At 44.6% G+C, this 24,440-nt stretch overlaps 1 protein-coding gene across 1 annotated transcript; it reads right to left on the bottom strand.

Moving 5' to 3' along the window:
* Positions 1–2,716: 2,716 nt before the first annotated feature.
* LOC140202069 (uncharacterized) lies at positions 2,717–9,995 on the bottom strand. The gene is given in 3 exon segments (XM_072266928.1): positions 2,717–2,931; positions 7,198–7,311; positions 9,941–9,995. Coding segments are annotated over 3 exon segments (384 nt in total).
* Between the last annotated feature and the right edge of the window lie 14,445 nt (positions 9,996–24,440).

The raw sequence follows: 24,440 nt of genomic DNA, 5'->3' as shown, positions 1-24,440 counted from the left end.
TCATGGTCTTCTGCTGCTGTAGCCCATCCACTTCAAGGTTCGACATGCTGTCTGTTCAGAGATGCTCTTCTGCACACCACTGTTGTAATGCATGGTTATTTAAGTTACTGTCACATTCCTGTCAGCTTGAACCATTCTGACCACTTTCCTCTGACTGCTCTCATTAACAAAGCTTTTTTGCACACTGAATTGCTGCTCACTGGATTTTTTTTTTCCATTGCCATTCTCTGTAAACTCTAGAGACTGTTGTGCATAAAAATCATTGGAGATCAGCAGTTTCTGAGATACTCAAACCACCCCATCTGGCACCAACAATCATTACACACTTGGGTCACATTTCTTCCCCATTCTGATGTTTGGTCTGAGCAACAAATGGACCTCTTGACCACGTCTGCATGCTTTTATGCATTAAGTTGCTGCCACATGATTGCAGACTAGATATTTGCATTAATGAGTGGGTGTACAGATGTACCTAATAGTGTGGGCACTGAATGCATACTGAATGCAAAAGTCTTAGGCAGCTTAGCTTTTTTATATGGTTAGAAATGGTATGGCCACCACAGAGCTCTGATCTCAATATTGTCAAGGCAGTCTAGGATTACCTGCAGAGATGGAAGCAAGCAAGAAAGTCAAAGTGTGCAGAAGAACTGTGACAAGTTCTCTAAGATGCCTGGAAGAACCTACCAGCCGATTTTCTTATAAAACTACACAACAGGGTACCTAAGAGACTTGTTTTAAAGGCAAATGGTGGTCACACCAAATATTGATTTGATTTACTTTTACTGTTTACTGCACTTTATAGTATTTTTAATAGTTAGAAATTTTTCATTTCATTATTTTTGAAAGCATCTTCACTTCACAGATTTTTTTTCACATGTGCCTAGGACTTTTGCACAGTGCTGTATGCAGTAAATGACGAGGAGGAGAAAAATAGACTTCAAGGAGATGTTGCCAGGTGGTGGAGAAGGAGTAGATTAAATTTTAATGCTGAACAGTGAGAAGTAACACTTTGTTAGAAAGAATGAGGAGTGCTGAGTTCTAAGGGGACTAAAAGAAAAGAGAGGTGCAGTTTATTGAAAGAGGCAGAGCAGACTGAAAAAGAACCCAGGATTCTGAGCTTTATAAATCGAGTCCAAGCACAAGGGAGTCATAATTAACATTTCTAAATTATTGGTTCCGTCACAGCTGGAGACCACAATATCATATGACATAGGAGCAGAATTAGGCCATTCACCCCATCGAGTCTGCTATGCCATTCCATCATGGCTGCTTTATTACCCCTCTCAACCCCATTCTCCTGTCTTGTTCCCATACCCTTTGTCGCTCTTACTAATCAAGAACCTATCAACTTCCGCTGTAGAAATTCGCAATGACTTAGCCCCTACAGCTGTCTGTTGCAGCATTATGTCAAATTCCAGGAAAGACATGAAGGCTTTGGAGAGGGTGCAGAAGCGATACACTAAAATGATTCCAAAATCTGAGGGTCATTAGCTCCCAGATAAACTGGAGAAGCTGGGGCTATTCTCCATGAGGCCATTCAGCACCTTCAGGTAGTCCCATCATTCAGTTTAGATTGTGGCTAATTGCTGACATGTGCAGGAGATTCACCAGGGGGTTACATGGGGTAGAATATCTGAGATTTGGAGAGTGATTTGTTGGGGCTGGGTTCATTTTTCCATGGAGTGAAAGAAGCTGAGAGAATCTGGACAGAGGTACACAAACTTATGATGGGCAGAGATAGGTTTGTGTAATAAGAAACGGTTCCCCTGGACAGAGTCAATTACCAGAGGGCATTGATTTAAAGTGGTTTTGAGAAAAACTGGGGTAGTAATTCTTTCATTCAGAGGGTGATTCGAGTCTGAAACTCATTGCTTGAGGATTTGATAAAGGCAGAGATTTTCACAGCATTTAAGTAGTACTTGTCTGGACACTCAGACTGCATGACATCAAAGGATACAGGATGGGTGCTGTAAAAAGCGATCAATGTAATCAGGTACTTGATGGTCAGCATGGATCCAATGGGCTGAAGGGCCTGTTGCCATGCAATACATTTTTATAAATTTCTATTATTTTGCCCCTTAATAAAAATGTTAATCCCAGATTGATAAGTAACAGACACAGCATTATTTGTTGAGAATGGTTCCCATTTTCCCTACCTCCTCGTGTAGAAGAGTTTCCAAACCTCACTCCCAATAGCATTTGTTCTAACTTTCAAGCTATGTCCCTAGTTTCAGATACCCTATCAGGGGAAAGGGGACCAATTCAACTTCTCCTTACTATATCTACAAAGCACTCCTCCACCTTCCAGATTCCAGAGAATACACCCCCAAATATTCTGTTGTAATCCCTTGTTGCTTGGCTATTAAACATTGGACAGTTGTGCGATTAGCTTGTCAGATAGTCGAAGTTCCACTAAGTGCTTGCAGAAAAGCTGTGATAAAGAGCAAGGAAGCTGCTGGTGGGTAGGACCTTGTCCTTGGCTGTGTACTCTAAATGCCCAGAGTAGAGGTGTTTGCATCGAGCAGTGGGTTTGATTGGTGTCAATGGAACTAAGGGGAGAACAGCACACAACAGCTGCTGCATACAAAGATTCCCACTCAGATGCTTCAAAGCTTTTTCTTTTGCATTTATGCACACTCCCACTGAGCTGCAAAAGTTATAGACAAGATCTCATTTCCTAGAACTAGGGGCTGATGGCAAGATATGACCTCTGGTTTCAAAGTCTACAGAATAGCCAGCGAGCAAGGAGAGAACTGAAGATGAGCTTGGTGCTGCGGGAGACTAAAGCGCCGTTGTTTCCAGTGCTGGCACTTTTGCCCTTGGCTGGCCCATTGCATTCATCTGTGAAGCAGCAGTCCATCTTGATTCCACCTGTGGCTAGTTGGGATTGGTCGCAGAAGGCCTTGTAAGAACATGACTTGATCACGCTGCCTGGGAACAAAGCACATACACACACACACGCACATGAGAACTGAGCATTCCTCCCAGCCCTCAGCCCAGTAAAGCCCAGCATTACAGGTTTAATCGCCCAGAAATCGAAGCTGCTATTTTTAGTTTAATTTGCTTACAGTTCCTTCCTTGAAATTCTAAATCCTCTTGGAAATGAAGCAAATTGTTACCATCCGATGTACACCCATATCTTTTTCAAAAGTTATTCTTTTGCAAATGAAATTATATCTGGTCAAGCATAAGTAATGCAATACAATTCACATTGAAATAGAACCTGGATGTATCTGTGAACTGCAGGGTTACAGACTGGGTGTGGGAGGGTGGAATTATGTCGAGGAGCTCTATATTGGCCACTGCCTCCCCATGTCATAAATTTTCCATGATTCAATGAATCTGCACTCACTTATTAATCAACACCCCTACACATCCTGGTGAATGTAATCTTGGAGAGTGTGTCTAATGTACTTTTGGAATAAATTAATGTGGGTGGAAATGCATCATCAGTCTTTAGTATTTGACATGCAGATGGCTACAATTCTACCCTGCCCCTTCAATGGAACCACACTTCAAATGCGACCTGTGATCATTAATAGGCCGCGAGCTAGATGTGCTGTGCAATAATCCTTAAACATCACCTAGACACATTTCAGTGGTTACGTATCTGGTTTCCCTGAATCTCCAGGTGACAATCTGTAACAGTAGGCATCCTGCTGCTCACCAAGTAGTCCAATGGATTCCATTCAAACACGTTGTATGTTCAACAGGAATCAACTTAGTTTATTGCAACAAATACAACCCAGTCCTCATCCTCTATTACAGAAAGGGCTCCTGGGTATACCTTGTATATGCAGAATGTTGATTTAGTCTGTATAATTCTAATTTTCTTTTCAGTTTAACTTTTATGCCTGCTTGTATTTTATATATGTAACTGTTTAGTATGTTTCCTAGTGGTCACAGTATGTATGTGCAATTGTTCAGTGTGTCCCCTAGTGGTTGCAGTTCTTTATATGATTCTGGAAGTTTATCCGGTATCACATTATTTGAATAGGGGCTATCTGATTGGTTAACTCTTATCTACAAATTTGGTGGAATTTCTGTTTACTTGGGATATAAGAAGAGCAGAGAACATTTTATTCACCATCTTTATTCTTTTTTCTCCCTTTCCACTTTGTTGCTAAACTCTTGCTATTCCCTGTTTTCAATTTTCTTTGTTCTAGTAGCGCTTAATACAACTGTCGTGAAGCAACAAATTTTATGCCTCTTTCTTGACTTTCGAAAGAACCTTGGATCAAAAACATCAGAATCCAATAAGGAGATGGCAGATGATATAATCTGAAACAAACAAAAATACTGCTGGAGGAACATAGACATTTTGGGTCAAGAAGTCAACCAGTCCTCATGCTTTACAAATATTGTCTGACCGGACAAGCATGAGGACTGGTTGACTTCTTGACCCAAAATGTCTATGTTCTATTACATTAGGGGCATTCAAGAAACTCTTAGGCACATGGATGAGAGAAAAATGGAGGGCTATGTAGGAGCGAAGGGTTAGATTGACCCTAGAGCAGGTTAAAGGTCAACATTGTGGGCTGAAGGGCCTGTACTGTGCTATAATATTCTATGTTCTATGTCAACCATCCCCCTTCCTCCACAGATGCTGCCCAACCTCCTGAGTTCCACCAGCAGTTTGACTTCTGTTCCAGGTATTTCTTAACTTTTATTGTAGAAGGGGCGAGGGGAAAAACACACCAAATTTGTTTGAAATGTTCTACAAAGGGACACAGTTAGTGGAGCCACTACCTCAAAGCTACACGTTCTTTCAGTGGTCACGAAATTGTTAGCAGGAAGTGTTGACGTGCTGGTTAACACTGATTTAACCAAGTTGAAGTTCTTTTGATGCAATTGACTCTAACTTCTCGGACCCAAGTTGTAAAATTAAATGAATGTTACCAAGCACTTCAAGACTATGAAACGTATAAAATGACGTCGTCTACAAAAGTTATTTTCCCTATTCCCCACAGGTTTTAATCTAATCTATTCTCCACACATTCCCACAAACTCCCCACCAGCATCTACCGCTCTCCCACACACTGGGCCTATTTGCAGAAGCCAATTAACTTATCAACTTGCATATCTTTGGGATATGGGAAGAAACTAGAACACTCAGGGGACACCCACATGGTCACAGGGAGAATGTGCAAACACCACACAGACAGTATCGGAGATCAGGATGCAGCCTGGGCTGCCAGCCCTTTGATCCAGCGGTCTCAATCTCTCTACCAGTTCAGTATCCAGTTCACAACTAAACAGTGGAAATAGACTGGTATAAAGAACACAAGTGGGGGATCAGACAGCAGTATATTCCAAAAGGTGGGAATGGCTGGGGTTCAGCCATCTGAACGGAGCCACAAGAACTGCCCACTTGACTGCCCATTTCCTTCCACAGGTGCTGCCTAACCTGCTGAGTTCTTCCCACATTTTGCTTGTGATAAGCCGTCCGAATATTTGAACTGCAATGTGTGAGACCAACACTGTTAAATGTTCCTATCAGTCTAATGAAGCTCAGTTTGGTTAAAGATCAATTTATTATCAAAGTTACCATATACCACCTTGAAATTCATTTTCCTGCAGGGATTTACAGGAAAATAAAGAAGTACAATAGAATTTATGTAAAGCTACATATAAAGAAAAACTAATAAACAACCAATGTGCAAAATAAAAACAAATTTAAATAGATAAATATACATTACTGAGAACACTGAGTTGGAGGGAAAGCTCGAATAGTTTAGGACTTTATAGAAAAATAGAGGGTTATGGGTAAGCCTAGGTAATTTCTAAGGTAAGGACATGTTCGGCACAGTTTTGTGGGCCGAAGGGCCTGTATTGTGCTGTAGGTTTTCTATGTTTCTATGTTTATTACCTGGTGCATAGGAGAATAATTGGAGATTTGATAGACAAAATTATGCAGGGTATAGAAAAATGCAAGCAGGGTTTTTCCACTGAGGTTGGGTCATAGGTTAAGGGTGAAAGGTGAAACATTTAAGGAGAATGTGAGGGGGACCGTCTTCATTCAGAGGCTGATGAGAGTGTGGAATGAGCTGCCAGTGGAAGTGGTCGTCAAGGGTTCAATTTCAACATTGAAGAGAAGTTCGGATAAGTTCGGGGATGGGAGGAGTGTGGTCTGTGGTCCAGCTGAGGGTCGATGAGATAATGGTTTGGATGGAGTCGATGGGCTGAAGGGCCTGTGCCTGTGCTGTAGTGATCGATGACACAATAACATGAGTTGTAGGTTATGGAATCAGTTCAGAGAGGTGGTAAGTGAAGTCATCCACACCGGTTCAGTGTGCAAGGTACCTACACTTGGAAAGTGCAGAGTGATCCAGCTTACTTATCCAGCACACTTTACCATGAACTATTTAGAGTGTTGGTCCATGAACAGTTGAGAGTGTGGCTCCCAGCCTGACCCTTCCCACTTGACATGATTCTCCATTTTCATTCCAGAAAGTCATGGTTCCACCCAGGGTGCCAGGGGACAAGTGCAGTACCTCAGCCAGACAAAGGCAGCTCTCCGGTACGGTGTCAGAGTGTCAGGCTAGGTGCCTGTAATGTGTCGTGGGGTAAGGTGATACAATCGGATATGATAGTGCTGTGTAAAAGGCACAGGGAAATGGTGTAGACCATGGGCGGGCGGATGGGGTTAGTTTAGGTTAGTATTATGGTTAGCACAGACGTAATGGGCTGAAGGGCTTGACTCTGTGCTATACTGTTCACCGGTCCACCGATGGCCTCAAATTCTCTGGATCCCTGGAAATGTCCATAAGTCAAGTTTATTGTCATGTAACGATATACATGTATATAATGTACATAAAAAAAGAGAATTTTTTCAAACAAGTGTGTAATGCAGTCGTACACATAACACACGATAACTTATAAAGGTAAGGATAAAACCTACAGACAAATCACACATAAATAACAAACTGGTGCATTAATAGTAAATATTGAACAGATTAACCAGTGACATTTCAAATACAATGTAGCAGGGAGTTCAGAAGTTACCGAGAGCTCTGGATTAAATCCCAAATTTCCAGAAGAGATTCCCTCCCTCTTAGGGATTTGCAGATCTGTGTTTTATGGGTGCAGATCGAGGGTGAGGTGTTTGCCACAGGTAAACATACATGGAAGCAGCGAGCGGTGCAGGCGTTACACTGTGCCGTCGTGAGCAGCCTGCTCCTGGCTGGCGGTACTCACCTGGACCCGTGATTATGGTGCAGCTGTCAGCAAACTGCGGGCAGCTCTGCGATCCCTGCCTGTTGCACTCCTCCTCGCTCGAGGCGACGCACGTGTAGCAGTTCAATGCCTCACCTGCACACGACAGAGGGAAAGAAGCAGAGGGAAACCGGGTTCACATCCATCACGTAGACCAGAGGAAACACATTTCAGACACTGGCCTTAAAGAGATTACGAGGGGTGATTGATAAGTTCGTGGCCTAAGGTAGAAGGAGTCAATTTTACAAAACCTAGCACATCTATTTTTCATCATAGTCCCCTCCTACATTTACACACTTAATCCAGCGGTCGTGGAGCATATGGATCTTGGACCTCCAGCAAGTGTGCTCAGCAGGGGTGATTGATAAGTTCGTGGCCTAAGGTAGAAGGCGATGAGTTATACAGCTCTCGTTAGATGCACGTGCAGGTCAACTCTTTCAGTGATTATGCAGAAAGTTTGAAGTTAATAACTAATCACGTTCTACCATAGGCCACGAACTTATCAATCACCCCTGATGAATTATTAACTGATGAGTTATTAAATTCAAACTTCCTGCATGACCACTGAAAGAGTTGAACTGCATGAGCATGTAACGAGAGCTGTATAACTCATCGCCTTCTACCTTAGGCCACGAACTTATCAATCACCCCTCGTACTTTTATTGCACTTTTAATTACATTGTGAATACACAAGTCAGTGGAAAGATTTTAACCAGCTCTTTTCCTTTTGGTCCAGGTTCCAGCTTTTGCAGCCTCTTGTATCACAACAGTCTTTATACACTCAACGGCCACTTTATTAGGTACAAACCTAATACACTTAGGTTCAAGTCTATAACACTTTTGTCTAAAAGCTCCAAAACATCAGACATTGGGAAAAGGCTGACTGAGCACCAGCTAGCAGTCACTCAGCCGAGTGGAATTATGCTTTCTTATTGGAGTCGTAGAGACCAAAGGCATGGAAGCAGACCCCTCAGCCCAAATTGTCCACGCCAACTGTGCCGCCCAGCGTTTCAGTCCCATGGACCCAGAGACCTCCAAACATGCAAATGTTGCTAATGTGCCTGCCTTAACCACTATTTCTATCCACTCATTCCAAAAACACATTGGCCTTTGTGTGACCAAGCTGCCGCCGAGGCCTCTTTTAGACCATCTCTGATCCACTTGGCTACGTGTTGGGCACGCGGTCAAGTGGTTAAGGCGTTCGTCTAGTGATCTCAAGGTCACTAGTTCGAGCCTCAGGTGTAGCAGTGTGTTTGTGTCCTTGAGCAAGGCACTTAACCACACATTGCTCTGGTGTCTGTGCAAGGAGTGGCGCCCCACACAGACTTCCAATCTGCGCCTTGTAACGCATGAAAATGCCCAACACAGGCCTCTCATGGTCTGAGTCGACGTTCCCCCTCTGATCCTAAACGTTTGACATCTATGAGGTCACTCTACGTCCCCGGAAATAAAGTTCTAGTCTACGGAACCTCTCCTTGTAACGTAGGCAACATTGCTTTACTTTCAAAATTCAATTTACAGGTGACCAAAGTGGGCAGGAAGAAGGCTGGATGGATGAGATTACCAGAAACTTTGTACTCAGTGTGAAAGACGGGTGGGGTCTATTTGTGCCCCCTCCATGATGGCCCAGACTCAAGCCAAGAGATTCAAGGCTCAGCTGTGGCATCTGCAACAGGCCAGGGGTTGAAAACACACTCTGCTGATGTCTGGAGGCCAAGTATAAGCCAGCTCAGAGCACTGAAGGAGATTCTAACCTAATCCCAAATAATTGAAGGAAAAGTTGTTTGGTGTGAAATAGAAATGGATTCGGTCACACACAGGAGATCTTACAGACGTCAGAAATCCTGAACCACACACACAAAATGCTGGAGGAACTCAACAGGTTAGGCAGCATCTATGGAGAGGAATAAACAGTCGATGTTTCAGAAGGAGAACCAGAGGGAGGTGATGGGTGGGTGAGGAGAAGAGAAGGGGCAAAAGGGGAGCCAGAATAGGGAATGGAAAAAAGAGAAGGGGGAGAGAGAGAAATTATCGGAACTTAGAGAAATCAATATTCACCTAATGGCCCATCCTTTCCCTGTGGTGCCCCTCCTTCTTCCCTTCCTCCCATGGTCTACTGTCCTCTCATATCAAATCCCTTCTTCTTCAGCCCTTTACCTCTTCCACCTATCACCTCTCAGCTTCTTACTCCACCACTTCCCACCTTCCCCCTGACCTAGTTTCACCCATCAGTTTCTGACTTATACACTTTACTCTCCCTTCCAACCCCCCCAACTTTCTTATTCTAGCTTCTGCCCCCATCCTCCCCAGTCCTGATGAAGGGTCTCGGTTCGAATGCAGAATCTCCTGTCCCCTCCATCGATGCTGCCTGCCCTGCTGGGTCCCTTCAGCTGATACACTTAGTGATTCCAGCAGCTACTGGAGTGACCTGAGGACAGGTAAATGACTGTGATGATTCTTAGACTTTGTCTTGACCGTTTGATAATTTTTCCTATCTTTGGAAATGTTCACCTTTCGGTCAATGTACAGTTATGACACCCAAAAAGTGATAAGTCATGGTGGTATAAGCAGCTCTAAGGTATCTCATGACAAAAATAATGAAAGGACATTTCACAGCGGTATTATTTAATGTTCAAAGTTCAAATGTAAATTTATTATCAGAGTACAATATGTCACCATTTACAAGCAAGAGAAAATCTGCAGAAAATGGTGACATACAAAATGCTGGAGGAACTCAGCAGGCCAGGCAGGATCTATAGAAAAGAGTGAACAGTCAACATTTCAGACCGAGACCCTTCATCAACTCTCAGCCCGAAACATCAACTGTTTACTAATTTCCATAGAGGCTGCCTGGCCTGCTGAGTTCCTCCAGCATTCTATGTGTCACCAATTTCTTGCAGGCATTCACAGTAGAGCAAAGAAATACAACAGGATCAATGAAAAACTACACACAAAGACTGACAAGCAACCAATATGCAAAGTAAGACAAACTGTGCAAATTACAAAAAAAGAAGTGTAATAAATTAATTAATTAAACTGGGAACACGAGTTATAGGGTCCTTGAAACTGAGTCTATAGAGTGTGTTTGGTGACCTGTCCAGAGTTGAGGTGAGTGCTATCATTGCCCGAGAATGTTGCACATACATCCTGATCATCCTGAGAAAATACCTGATTTAGCTGTGCATACCCAGCTAGAAGCCGATAAAGTTAGGAAGACTAGGCAGGGGTTACACAGGACTCCATCAGTATCACAGGAACCCTTCAGCTGGATTCACTCTTACTACCTGTAGTAATATTACCTGCTGGCTGTAACATCCATTTTAATCCCTTGCCTGAGATCAGTCTGCGGAGTGAAGGCTCTGAATGATCAAACAGCCAACTGTCCCTAATGAAACTATTGTGGAGTTTCAGAGACTCTGTGCTATTGAACCTCAGTAAAATTTGTGTTGTCCTTTACAGGACAAAAAGGAAGCTGTGGCAAGACAAGGGTTAACATAATGCCCAGACAAGGATAGTTGGCAGATAAAGTGCAGACAGCCCAGACATGAAAAATCTTTGAAGAGCATAGCTTCCTATTACATAGCAGGTTACCACAGCCATTTTGCTTACTGCAGACAAGAATGTATCAGAAGGATGCAAAACACACACACTAAGGGACAATTTCTTTACTAACTTCAAGGTAAAATACTTTTTGTCCCTCTTCCCTCCGGGAGAAGGCTCAGGAGCTTGAAGACTCGTACGGCCAGATTTGGGAACAGCTTCTTTCCAACTGTGATAAGACTGCTGAACGGATCCTGACCCAGATCTGGGCCGTACCCTCCAAATATCCGGACCTGCCTCTCGGTTTTTTTGCACTACCTTACTTCCCATTTTTCTATTTTCTATTTACGATTTATAATTTAATTTTTTAATATTTACTATCGATTTGTAATCCAGGGAGCGGGAAGCGCAGAATCAAATATTGCTATGATGATTGTACGTTCTAGTATCAATTGTTTGGCGACAATAAAGTATCATCAGTTATCAGTTTGTAGTTTCTTTGACTTTTAACACCTCTGTTGTGAATAGTGATGGATCTTGCAAGTCAGGAATTCAGACATACACAGTTTACCAAAATATCTGCTAGTCAATTCTGTATAAAATTGACGTTTCTCTGTTCAGATTTCAGAGCAGTGGGGTGACAGGGGCCTTGCTGTTCTTTTTGTGCACAAGTAAAATCAAGCATGATTGAGGAACGAGCGTGAGCTTTCAGAGTCCAGTTAATCTCACGACAGCATCTGAAGTTGTTCACGCTGTTTCAAGAGCCTGATGGCTGTAGGGTAATGACTGAATTAAACCGAACATGGCAGCAAGCCAGTTAAAACTATAGGCAGGAGATTATAAACCATAAGCAACTTCTTCAAGGAGGAAACAAAATAGAGGAGGGGGGTTACAGAGGAATTCCCAAGCTTTGAGTCTCAGCAGCCAAAAGCATAGCCTCCAGTGACGGAGTAATTAACTTACTGGATGAAGAAGAGGCGAGAACTAATTTGAAATCATTGAAAGTGATTGCAGACGTCAGGAGGGCAAGCTGCAGTGGGAATGAAAGATGAGGATGAACTTCTTATTATCAAGTTTTTACTTAACCAGAAGCCAAGGCCTCAGTAAGGAACTGTATAGTTAGGGCTGAGATAAGTTTGGTGACTCTTTGGAATTCTCTAGTCTGGAGAGATTGCAGCGTCAGTGACTCGGGTTCCAATCTGCCACTGTCTGTAAGTGGTTTGTGTGTCCTCACCGTGACCCCATGGGTTTTCTTCCGGGTCTCCAGTCTCCTCCCACATTCTGAAGACATACGGGTTGGTAGGTTGATTGGTCCCATGGGTGTAATTGGACTGCATGGTCTCGTCGGGCTGAAGGGCCTGTTACTGTGTTGTATCTCAAAGTAAATGTTTAAAATGATGAAAAGTATGGGATGTAAGGTAGTTTCAACCAAAACTAGGGGGCGTAGATTAACAGCGGGAGGGGGAAGATTTAAAAGGGGCACGAGAGGCAATGTTTTCACACGGAAGGTGGTGAGTATGTGGAACAAACTGCCCAAGGTGGATGAGGCAGGTACATGGAGGATGGAGCTTGGAGGGATATGGGCTGAACACAGGTCACCTTGGTCAGTACGGATTTGTGGGGCTGAAGGGCCTGTATCTGTGCTGTATTGCTCTTTGACTCTAGGACGTATATGCTGTGAAATTTGTTGTTTTGCAGTAGCAGCACAGTGCAAAGACATAAAATGACTATAAATCACACAAGTGAATAGATAGAGTTCATTTGATTCCTCCAACCAGCTCCCATCACCCTACCTTGCTTCCTCTTGTCCGTCCCGCCCTGCTCACTCCTCAGGCTCCTTATGGATGGATTCCGTCAGCGCTGAGGCAAACAATTTCCAATTCACTCATAAGTTAGAATATAGAATAAATGAAAAGGAGGAGCCTAATCAATGCTTGAGCCTATTCGCCCATTCAGTAGGATCATACCTGACCCTGTGTATTGTTTTATCCCAAAGTCGTTTGATTCGTTCATGTTCAAGGTCTTGGCCTCAAATATGCCTGATGAATAAGCAAGTCTGGTGTAGAGAGTTCCACAGGTTCACAAACCTCCAAGTAAACGGCTTTCTCCTTGTTTCAGCCTTAAGTGGATGACCTAATGCCCCCTGGCTCTTGGCCCAGGAGATATGGTCTCTCAGCACCTAATGTGTCAGTCCCTCAGGGTAGCACAGTGAGATCACCCTCCCATATTTCTAACCTCTAGTGAAGAGGCATGTTGCGGTTTGAATGGGAGAGTGACCTATTGATGTGTAAACACGAACAAGGGAAAATCTGCAGATGCTGGAAATCCAAGCAACACCCACAAAATGCGAGAGGAACTCAGCAGCTCAGGTAACCATATATAGAGAAGAGTACAGTCAACGTTTCGAGCCAAGACCCTTCATCAGGACTGGAGAAAAAAAATAGGAGTTGGTGTAAGAAGGTGGGGGGAAGGGAGGAAGAAGCACAAGGTGATAGGTGAAGCCAGGAAGGTGGGGGGGTGGGGGGGGGGTGAAGTAAAGCACTGGGAAGTCAATTGGTGAAAGAGATAAATGGTTGGAGAAGGGAGGAAGTGATAGGAGAGGACAGAAGGCCATGGAAGGAAGAAAGGTGGGAGGAGCACCAGATGGAGGTGATGGGCAGGTAAAGAGGTACGGTGAGAGAGGGAAATGGGAATGGGGAATGGTGAAAAGGGGGGGTGTTACCAAAAGTTCAAGAAGTCGATCTTCATGCCATCAGGATGGAGGCTACCCGAACAGAATAAAAGGTGTTGCTCATCCAACCTGAGTGTGGCCTCATCACGACAGTAGAGGAGGCCATGGACTGACATGTTGGAATAGGAATGGGAAGTGGAATTAAAATGGGTGGCCACTGGGAGATCCCACTTGTTCTGGTGGACAGAGAGTAGATGCTTGGCGAAGCGGTCTCCCAATCTACGTTCGGGTCTCACCAGCATACAAGAGGCCACACCAGGAGCCACCGAACACTGTATACGGCCCCACAGACTCGCAGATGATGATTTGCCTCACCTGGAAGGACTGTTTGAGGCCTTGAATGATAGTGAGGGAGGAGGTGTAGCACTTGTTCTGCTTGCAAGATTAAGTGCCAGGAGGGAGATCAGTGGGGAAGGATGAATGGACAAAGGAGTTGCGTAAGAGAGCAATCCCTGTGGAAAGCAGTAAGTGGAGGGGAAGGAAAGGTGTGCTTGGGGTGGGATCCTGTTGGAGATGGCAAATGTTATATTTATTTATCTGTTGAAAGCAGTTATATTACTGCCTGTGAATGTTACATTAGGGGAGATTTCATCATTGCTTTAGGTAGTACTATTGATTCAGCTGCTTGTAACTATCTAGTTGTACATCTGAACACTGATACGTTTACTATCTCCAGTGAGTTTCTTGTGAATATTTATGAATTGCTCTGTTTTCCTTTCCTTTCGTACTAGAGTCACAGGATGGAAGCAGACCATTTTAGACCCAATGCCAAACAAAGAGTCCATCTAAGCTAGACCCATTTGCCTGCATCTGAACCTTTCCCCTGCATATACTTGTCTGAATGATTTTAAAATGTTGTTAATATACCTGCCTCAACCTCATGTTCCCTTTCATTCTCTCCCCCTCTCACTTTAACATTTACCCTCTAGTTCTCGATTCTCCATCCCTGGGAAAAAGACTGAGTTCATTCATCCTACCTATGCCTATCAGGAATTTATTGCAGAGTATGGTGAACACAGCTCAATCAATCATTAAAACTAGCTTTCGCTCCATGGAACACACATCAAAGTTGCTGGTGAACGCAGCAGGTCAGACAGCATCTCTAGGAAGAGATACAGTCGACGTTTCAGGCCGAGACCCTTCGTCAGGACTAACTGAAGGAAGAGTTAACTGTTGTTTCACTCCATGGACTCTGTCTACACTTCTTGCTGCTTTGGAAAAGCAGCCAACAGAAACAAAGACCCCCACCCTTGGTACCTATGACAATGATAAACCAACATCAATCCAGATCTTTGAGCTGACCCCCAAAGTAAGGAAGTTGCAGAATTAGCGGGATTCATTCCTGGGACAGACACCTACTCCCTCACCTGAAAACCAGCAGTCAACCTGTACGGGCAATCTGCCTCAGACCCCTAGTATGTCAGCCTGCCATCCCCTGCAGATATTGTCCATGACTCATGTTGGCCCTCGGGAACACTGCCCTCTGGCCTGGCAGCCTTTGGTAGAGTAAGCCTAGCCAGACCTTGGCATGACAGTCTGGACCATCTTTGTGCAGCTTCTGCTTGACAACGGCCTGCAGTTCGATGCCATTTATAAATCCTAGAAACCAATAGAGTTACAATGACAAAATCCACCCGTACAGCCGGGCCACAGAAAACGCCACTTCTTGCCTGGCACCCCATGGGAAGGAAGGTGACTTGCTTCCGTTCCATTACTCTGGGACCTGAGGTAGTGCATCTGACCGATGAATTGGTCAAGAGGTGTCAGATGGAATGGGTGGGGTGGATAGTTTATAAGGCGATGCTCTCATTCTATCACTGACTTCAGTCTTCTGTGCCATCTCAATATCACCTCAAATCTCAATATCCTCCCCAAAACCTGGGGAGGAGAAGATGGCTGCGCGACGCAGCGTGCGCGGCCACTCCGAAATGATGTTGTATTTGTTAAGTAGGTACCGTGCACAATCCTGATTTGATGGAGACAGACGTGAGAAGCACGGAGGATCATCTGGAGAAACTTCTGAAATGCCTACTTCGCTGCTGCTGCTACTGTGCAATCGAGAATCTCCAGAGGGGAAGGCCCCAAATCCTCGGCTTTGCTTATTGCCTGTTGTCGGGGCCTAGGTCGAAGCCCTCGGCAGAGATGGTGCTCAGTGCTCGGTCTCGGAGGGCTGGTCGGAGGCTCGAAGTTTTCGGACGGACTCAAGAGTCCGCTGTGGTCGGGTGCTTCCAGGGTGCTGCATCGGCAAGTTGCGGCGCTGGAAGCTCATGGCAGGGAGAGTTTTTCTCCCTTCTACCGTCTGCGTGAGACGATGGGACTTTTGAGAGACTTTGATACTTTTTTTTTAACCATGCCCATGGTCTGTTCTTTATCAAATTACAATATTGCTTTGCACTGTTGTAACTATATGTTATAATTAAGTGGTTTTTGTCAGTTTTTTTAGTCTTGGTCTGTCTTGTGTTTCTGTGATATCATACTGGAGGAACATTGTATCATTTCTTAATGCATGCATTACTAAATGACAATAAAAGAGGACTGCGTGTCCTCATAATCTAAAATGCTCCTTTTCCACATTGAGTGGTCATGGATCAGAGAACATAGAATTCTGAGGGGAGATTTGATAGAGCCGTACAAAATTATGAGGGGTATGAAGAGGGTAAATGAAAGCAGGCTTCTTCCACTGAGTCTGGGTGGGACTCTGACCAGAGGTCATGAGTTAAGGGTGAAAGGTGAAAAGTTTAAGGGGAACCTGAGGGGAAACTTCTTCCCTCAGAGAGCTGTGAGAGTGTGGAATAAGCTGCCAGCACAAGTGGTGCATACGAGCTTGATTTCAACACTTACGGGGAGTTTGGATAGGTACGTGGATGGTGGGGGTATGGAGGGCTCTGGTCCGGGTGCAGGTCGATGGGAGCAGGCACCTTAAATAGTTCGGCATGGACTAGATGGGCTGAAGGGCCCGTTTCTGTTCTGTATTTTTCTATGACTCTATGTTACATTTCATCAAAGAGGCTTCAAAATCGTCCCTGAATCTTCTCCTCTGTCTGCCTGGTAAAGCCTTCCCAGGTCACAGTAGAGGGTATGGTCAGGAGTCTGGTGTTGGATGTATGACTGAAGCAGCCTGTCCAACTTGATTCTTGAGATATTTCCACTGGTCACCATCCTACAGAAGGGACATCTACTCAGTGGCCACTTTATAAGGTATCCCTGTATCTAATAAAGTGGTCATTGAATGTATGTTTGTAGTCTTCTGCTCCTGTAGGTCCGTCCACTTGAAGGCTCAATGTGCTGTGCATTCAGAGATGCTCTTCTGCATAGCACTGTTGTAACGTGTGGTTCTTTAGGTTACTGTTGCCTTCCTGTCAGCTTGAACCAGTCTGGCCATTCTCCTCTGACCTCTCTGATTAAGAAGGCATTTTCGCCCCACAGGACTGCCTCTCACTTGATGTGTTTTTTTTCTCTCACACCATTCTCTGTCAACTCCAGAGGCTGTTGTGTGTGAAAATCCCAGGAGATAAGTAGCTTCTGAGCAGGTGTACAGGTGTACCTAACAAAGTGGCCTCTGACCATAACTGCACCAGAGAAGGTGTAATGGAAACCTGCCAACAGCCTGGTCCACAGGAGAGGCCCACAGCGCTGGGCTGGTTTCCTTTGGCACAAGGGAGACTGAAGAGGAAACGCCACTGAACTGTACAATATTATGAGAGAACGTCTTGGTGTGGACAGCGAGGGATTATTTTCCTCAGCAGAGGAACGAGGGGCCATTGAGATGTTCATTGACAGAAGTTTGTGGAGAAAAGTTTCACCTAAAGCGAACTTGAGTTGTGGAACTTCCTGACTGTGAATGAGATGGAGGCAGAAACTCCCCCTCTAATTACCCACGTGAACATTGCGGGACCTAAAGCTGAGAACAATGACTAACCTCAATAGCTACTACCTGGTGCAGCAGGAGTATAATGCACTGAATGGCTACCTGCTCTGGTATGTTTCTATACTGCTTAACCATTCTCTAGGGTCACTTGTTTACATTTCAGAGACCCGGGTTCAATCCTCACCTCTGCCACAGCCTATATGGAGTTTGCTCCTGCACCCACATCCCAAAGACCTGCAGGCTGGTAGATTAACTGGCTCCGGGAGTCAGGAGAGTGGTAGAATGTGAGGAGACTTGATGAAAATGTGGAGGGAATAAAATGGGATTTGTGCAGGAGTATAATGTAAGTGGGTAATTGAAGCTCGGTGTAAACTTGTTGGGCTGAGGGGCCTAGTTCTGCCCTATATGATTCCTTGACTTTATTTCTGGACCGATGAATCAGTGTCATGCGTTCGAAACCCACCAAGGCAACTGATGAGTTAATATTCAAGAACTCTAAATAAGTTCAGTTGGATTTTGATTAAAATAAGTAGAAACAAACACAAGTGGGGCTAGCTTAAGGCAGAAAACTTGATCAGCATGGAAGGGATGAGTCAAAGGGGCTGTGACCTCATCTGCAGTTGTTAACAGAAGGAACACCCAACTGATCACACCACTCCACACATCATCTCACTGCTGCTCTCGTAATGTGGAAGTCACTGGAAATGCTGGTAATTATTGTCCATCCATAACTACCCCTGAACTCAGGAGGCTTCTAAGAACCAGTGATGTTGTTTGGTCTGCAGTCACATAATTATTGGACCAGGTAAAGATGGCAGAGTCGCTCCTTGAGGTTTTGTCATAATCTGGTAGCTTGGAGTTTACTATTGATGACGCTGGATTTAGTTCTAATTCCAGATTGATTCACGAGGCTGTTCTGGCGGGATTGAGATCCAAGCCTTTGGATCTGGCCGCTGGTTTGCACACGCTCTACACTTCCTCTGTATTTTTTTTTATTTAGAGATACGGTGCGGATTAGACCCGCCGGCCCTTCGCTCCTCCAACAACCCCCGATTTAACCCTAGGCTAGTCACAGGGCAATTCACAATGACTTATTAACCCACTTACCGGTACGTCTTTGGACTGTGGGAGGAAACCGGAGCACCCGGTGGAAACCCATGTATGAGGATCTACAAACTCCTTATAGAGGATGGCAGGACTGAATTCCAACCTCAAACGCTCCGAGCTGTAATAGTGTCGCACGAACCACCAGGATACCATGGTGCCCTACACTGACTCCATCAGCACTTAGAACGTAGAACAGCACAGGACAGTAATAGGCTCTTCAGCCCATTTCATTAGGCTCACGACACCTAGTCCATCCTGCCTGCACAATGTCCATAATCCTCCATTCTCTGTATAATTCACATGCCTGTCTAAGAGCCTAGCCTATCTTTGCCCTCTTAGAATCTAAGCATACCTTCATCAAGTGGAAAACATAAAACGTAGAAAATAGGTTCAGGAGTAGGCCATTCGGCCCTTCGAGCCTGCACCACCATTCAGTCTGATCATGGCTGATCATCCAACTCAGAACCCTGTACCAGCCTTCCCTCCATACCCCCGATCCCTTTAGCCACAAGGGCCATATCTAACTCCCTCTTAAATATAGCCAATGAACTGGCCTCAACTGTTTCCTGTGGCAGAGAATTCCACAGATTCACCACTCTCTGTGTGAAGAAGTTTTTCCTCATCTCGGTCCTAAAAGGCTTCCCCTTTATCCTCAAAACGTGACCCCTCGTTCTGGACTTCCCCAACATCGGGAACAATCTTCCTGCATCTAGCCTGTCCAATCCCTTCGTTTGCTTCGTGTCATCCGCAAACTTGGAGATGCTGCATTTAATTCCCTCATCCAAGTCATTAATATATATGGCATCTTTGACATCATTAAAGACACACTGTGAACAAATGTTTTCTGTAATGCATTTTGTCTCATGAAGTCCAATGTTGAAGCAGCAATCTAACTCCCAACATATAAAACCTGGTCACTTCACACAGAAAACTACTGAATATTTACTTAACGTAATTCAAGCTTATCAGGGACTTTTTTAAAATGATGCTCATAATTCATTTCACACCTTTTTTTTTGATGTGGGACTTAGCTTCCACTTAGAACATTACAAAGCTTTCACAAGTGAAAACAGCTTGGGACATTATGTATGACAAGATACCTTGTGTTTTTCGAAGTTTACATGGAGCATATTTCCAACCATCTTGTTTAAAAGAGAAGTTAAAGTTTACACTGAATTGCATATTAGTGTTTATGTCCACAGAGCACTTTCATTGACCACTTGATATGCAGAATCCGATAAGGGCAATTAAAATGATTAATATACTGTAATTAAAGTAGAAACTCATAAGTCCCAGTCCCCTGCCAAAGCAAAAACCTCAACAGAATAAAGAATCAGTGTTACGTACCCTGGACCGACAGGAGCAGTGTCAATCCTGTAAACAGAATGGTCTTCATTACTGCCCTCCACTTGCGACACACATCTATTGCTGGCGAACAGACAAGAAGCTGTTGTTTTGTATTAAGGGCTTATTATTAATCTATTCCACTGTAGGGTCAACCATTTGGGGATAATATGCTTAAAGCACAAACTTAATACCAAGCTGAACAATAGAGTGTGACATTGAAGGTACCGTGATGTTCACGACCTGCACTTACGTAGCATTTTTAAGGCAGGATAGTATCAGAGATTGTTAACAGGCACAAAGGGAAAGTGAAAAGAGATGAAAATCAGGAAAATTGCATCAAAGGAAGTGACTAAAAGAGCGAGGTTTTAAGAGATAGAAAGAGAAAGCGAGAGAGAAGTATAGACAGAGAGAGACAGAGAAATATAGACAGATAGAGGGAGAGAGATGGAGAGCAAGAGGGAAAGAGAGACAGATAGACAGACAGAGACAGAGAGAGCGAGATGCTTACAGACAAAAGCAGACAGTTGGAATGCTTCAGAGAGGAAACATCCAATAATACTGCACAGAAACAGGCTGTTGGGCCCACAATGTTGTTCCAAACCAATTAAATTAGTAATCAAATGGCCAATTAAACTAATCTCTTCTGCCTCTGTCATGTTCATATCCTTCCATTTCCCTCACATTCCCGTGCATATCTAAACATCTCTTAAAAGACCCTAGTTTATCTGCCTCTACCACCACTCCAGGCAGCACGTTCCACACACCCAACATTCTCTGTGTAAAAAAACTTGCCCCTCACATCTCCTTTGAATTTACCTTAAATTCATGCACTCAGGTATAATTCAACCTGGGAGAAAAGATACTGCCTATCTACCCTATCTATGCCCCTCATAATCTTATAAACCTCTATCAGATCTCCCCTCAGCCCCCATATCTCCAGAGAAAATAATCCAAATTTGTCCAACCTCTTGATACAGCACATACCCTCTAATCCAGGAAGCATCCTGGTAAACCTCCTCCACACCTTCTTCAAAGCTTTGACATCCTTCCTATAACCAGAATTATAAGCAATACTCCAGATGCAGCCAATCTCAAGTTTCGTAAAGCTGCAACGTAACTATCTGACTTTTGAACTCAGTGCCTTGATTAATAAAGGCAAGCATGGCATGTTCCTTCTTAACTACACCATCAACCTGTGCAGCCTCTCTCAGGGAGCTGTGAACTTCGACCCCAAGTTCCCTCTGCTCATCAACACTGTTAAGGGTCTATCCAGATCGTGAGTGTGGAGACCAGAAGACGGATAGGATGCTCACCAGCGATGGACTGAGGGGAGTGGAGGCTGGGTCAGAGACGTGCTGGGAAGTATCGGCTGTGAGGTGGGATGGTTTATGAAGGCAGGGAACATTAAATCCCTAAGAGAATCTTAACAAGTAGCCAGGGGTTTATATTCTACCGTTTAAATTGTACTCTCAATTCATGCTTCAAAACCAATTGCTTTCCAAATGGTTAAGTTCCAATTAGGCAGAGTGTTGGAACTTTTGTAGAGTCTCTCAGTGCCTTGTAATCACTGAAGGAGAATTAAGAATGATGTCAGGGAGATTTGTTTCAGAGCTCATTACATTGTGACTTCCTCCTCACTCACCTAAATTTAGCCATGACCTCTGACCTATTCATAACCCTTGATGGGAGACTTATTAGAGCTCGTATTTATGCTTATAACAGGCTCCAGACAGGCCGTAGGAGGACAGTAGTTCTAGCAAACCCATTCAGTTTCTTTTGCTTTCCCCAATCAGATAGATATGCTCTTTGTACAGCCTCCTCACAGTGTGCACTGGACCTTCGCTGTCTTTAAGGCAAGTCTTTTCCAATAATCATCGCCGTGCTCATCTTGATTGGTGATGATTGGAAAGGACTTGTGTGGGTGTTGTGGTTTCCTCCCACATGCTAAAGACATGTGGGCCTGTGGATAGTTATCACTGTACATTGTGTGGGTGAGGAGAGGAATCTGAGGGGGGGGGGAGATGATGGAAATAGAGTCAAAGTGAATGTGGTTAGGGTAAATAGATGCTTAATAGCTGGTGTGAATTCAATAGACCAAAGTTGTAGGTATGACTCAAAGTTCGAAGTAAATTTATTATCAAAATACATATATGTCACCACATACAACCCTGAGATTCATTTCCTTGTGGGCATACTCAATAACTCCATAAGAGAAAAATAGCCGTAGTAGAGTCAATGAAGGACTGCACCAACTTGAGCATCAACCAGTGTGCAAAAGCCAACAAACTCTGCAAATATAAACAGAAAGAAATAAATATCAAGAACATGAGGTGAAGAGTCCATGAAAGTGAGCCCATAGGTTGTGGGAACATTTCAACGATGGGGCAAGTGCATTTGAGTGAAGTTATTCCCTTTGGTTCGAGAGCCTGGTGGATGAGGGGGGATAACTGTTCCTGAACCTGCTAGGGTGAGCCCTGAGGGTTCTTGCAGCAGTGAGAAGAGAGCATGACCTGGGTAGCGGGGGGCCCTGAAGATGGATGCTGCTTTCCTGAGACTATACTTCATGTAGATGTGCTCAATGGGTGGGGAGGGTTTTCCCGTGAAAAGCTCAAGAAAAAACACTAAATCCTTTGGAAGTGCTCCACCTTCATAACACGATGCCCTTTCATTGAGGGGAACTGCTATCACAGTGAGGGAACTGCTCTCCATCCTCTGAAGCTGCTAATTAGGATAGGGAGGGTAAGGAGAACTGGTCTCAGTTTGGTCGAAGGGAACAGTACAGCTCAGTTCAGGCATTAGCCTTCTCCTTCTCGTAACTGCAGCTACAGGAATTCCAGGAAATTCTGGCAGCTCATCACAGAAGCTAAAACCCAGTGGAACTCTTTGCATCGACAGAAGTCAGTGTGAGAGCCAAAAGCCCAAATGTTCAGATGGAAAACAAGTGCTGCAAGATCCAGTTGGGCTGACAGTACACCCAGCTCCTCCGTCTACCTTCACCACCTCCACTACTCCGCCACACAGTGTCCACCACTTGCAAAATGCACTGCAGTTAAGCGCCTTTTGTGAGCTCTATAGTCAAGGACAACAGCAGCAGGTGCAGGGAAACACCACCGCCTACAGCTTCCCTTTCTAGACAGACACATCGATGAGCCTGGAGTCAAGGCCCGGAGTTCGGGGTCCTCATTCAGTTGCCATTGGGGAGTCCTGGGGTTGATACCGAAGACTGGAAGTCTGGAAATTGAGGCCTGACAGCTGGCGCCCTAACTCTGCGAATCCATTGAGGAAGTCGAAAGCCTGGTGCCTGCGAATCCACGATTCCACTGGAGGCTGGAGGCCAAAGGCAGCCTGTCCCTGTCCTGGGGCTGGAGGAGTGTGTGTGGGGTAGAGTGGGAGGGAGGAATGGCGCTTGTTTCGCTGCGGTTGTTTTGTGGCCGGTTGTGCTCTGTGTTGTTCTGCCAAGCATTGTGGGCGTGCTGCCTTGGCGCCGGAATAATTGGCGGCACTTGCAAACTGCCTCCGCACGTCATTAGCTTGTGTTGGTTGCGAACGCAAACGACACCTTTCACTAGGTGTTTCGATGCACGTGATAAATAAATGAACCTGAATCTGATCCTGACTTGAGAATACACGACTGTTCTTTCATAATCACTGCTTCTAAATCCAGGAGCTCCCATATACCCCCCCTCCACCCTGTCAAATGTGGGAGCGCCATCACAACATGGAATGCTCAGGCCACCTTGTCCAGGTCAGTTAGAGATGGGCTGTAAATGCAGGCCTTGCCAATGTTGCCCCGATCCTGAAGAATGAATAGAGGAGGTTCAAACTGCAGTGCTGCTTCGACCTCAACACTCCGTCACCAAGTCCAGCCGCGTTTGATATCCTTGCCTGCAACAAGCAGCCACTTGTGCAGGGTGTGTTATTACGTCCATACATAATAGAGAACTTCTGTTCCCAGTGTGCAATGCAGGTGGTTTACCCGGAACTGGAAGTGATGTCGGTGAATGGGAGACACACGCTTGTGGCGTGCTGAGGATGCCCATGTAAAATGTGGTCATAGTCATAGTCATAGTCATACTTTATTGATCCCGAGGGAAATTGGGTTTTGTTACAGTTGCACCATAAATAATTAAATAGTAATAAAACCATAAATAATTAAATAGTATGTAAATTATGCCAGGACCAGCTCAGGGTGTCTGACCCTCCAAGGGAGGAGTTGTAAAGTTTGATGGCCACAGGCAGGAATGACCTCCTTGGACACTCAGTGTTGCATCTTGGTGGAATGAGTCTCTGGCTGAATGTACTCTGGCTGAATCTACCCAGTACATTATGTAGTGGATGGGAGACATTGTCCAAGATGGCATGCAACTTAGACAGCATCCTCTTTTCAGACACCACCGCCAGAGAGTCCAGTTCTATCCCCACAACATCACTGGCCTTACGAATGAGTTTGTTGATTCTGTTGGTGTCTGTTACCCTCAGCCTGCTGCCCCAGCACACAACAGCAAACATGATAGCACTGGCCACCACAGACTCGTAGAACATCCTCAGCATCATCCGGCAGATGTTAAAGGACCTCAGTCTCCTCAGGAAATAGAGACGGCTCTGACCCTTCTTGTAGACAGCCTCAGTGTT

This window comes from Mobula birostris, chromosome 8 (genome assembly GCF_030028105.1).
Source record: "Mobula birostris isolate sMobBir1 chromosome 8, sMobBir1.hap1, whole genome shotgun sequence".
Lineage (NCBI taxonomy): Eukaryota > Metazoa > Chordata > Chondrichthyes > Myliobatiformes > Myliobatidae > Mobula > Mobula birostris.
The sequence above is the reverse complement of the archived record's forward strand: the minus strand, read 5'-3'. Positions and strand labels throughout refer to the sequence as shown.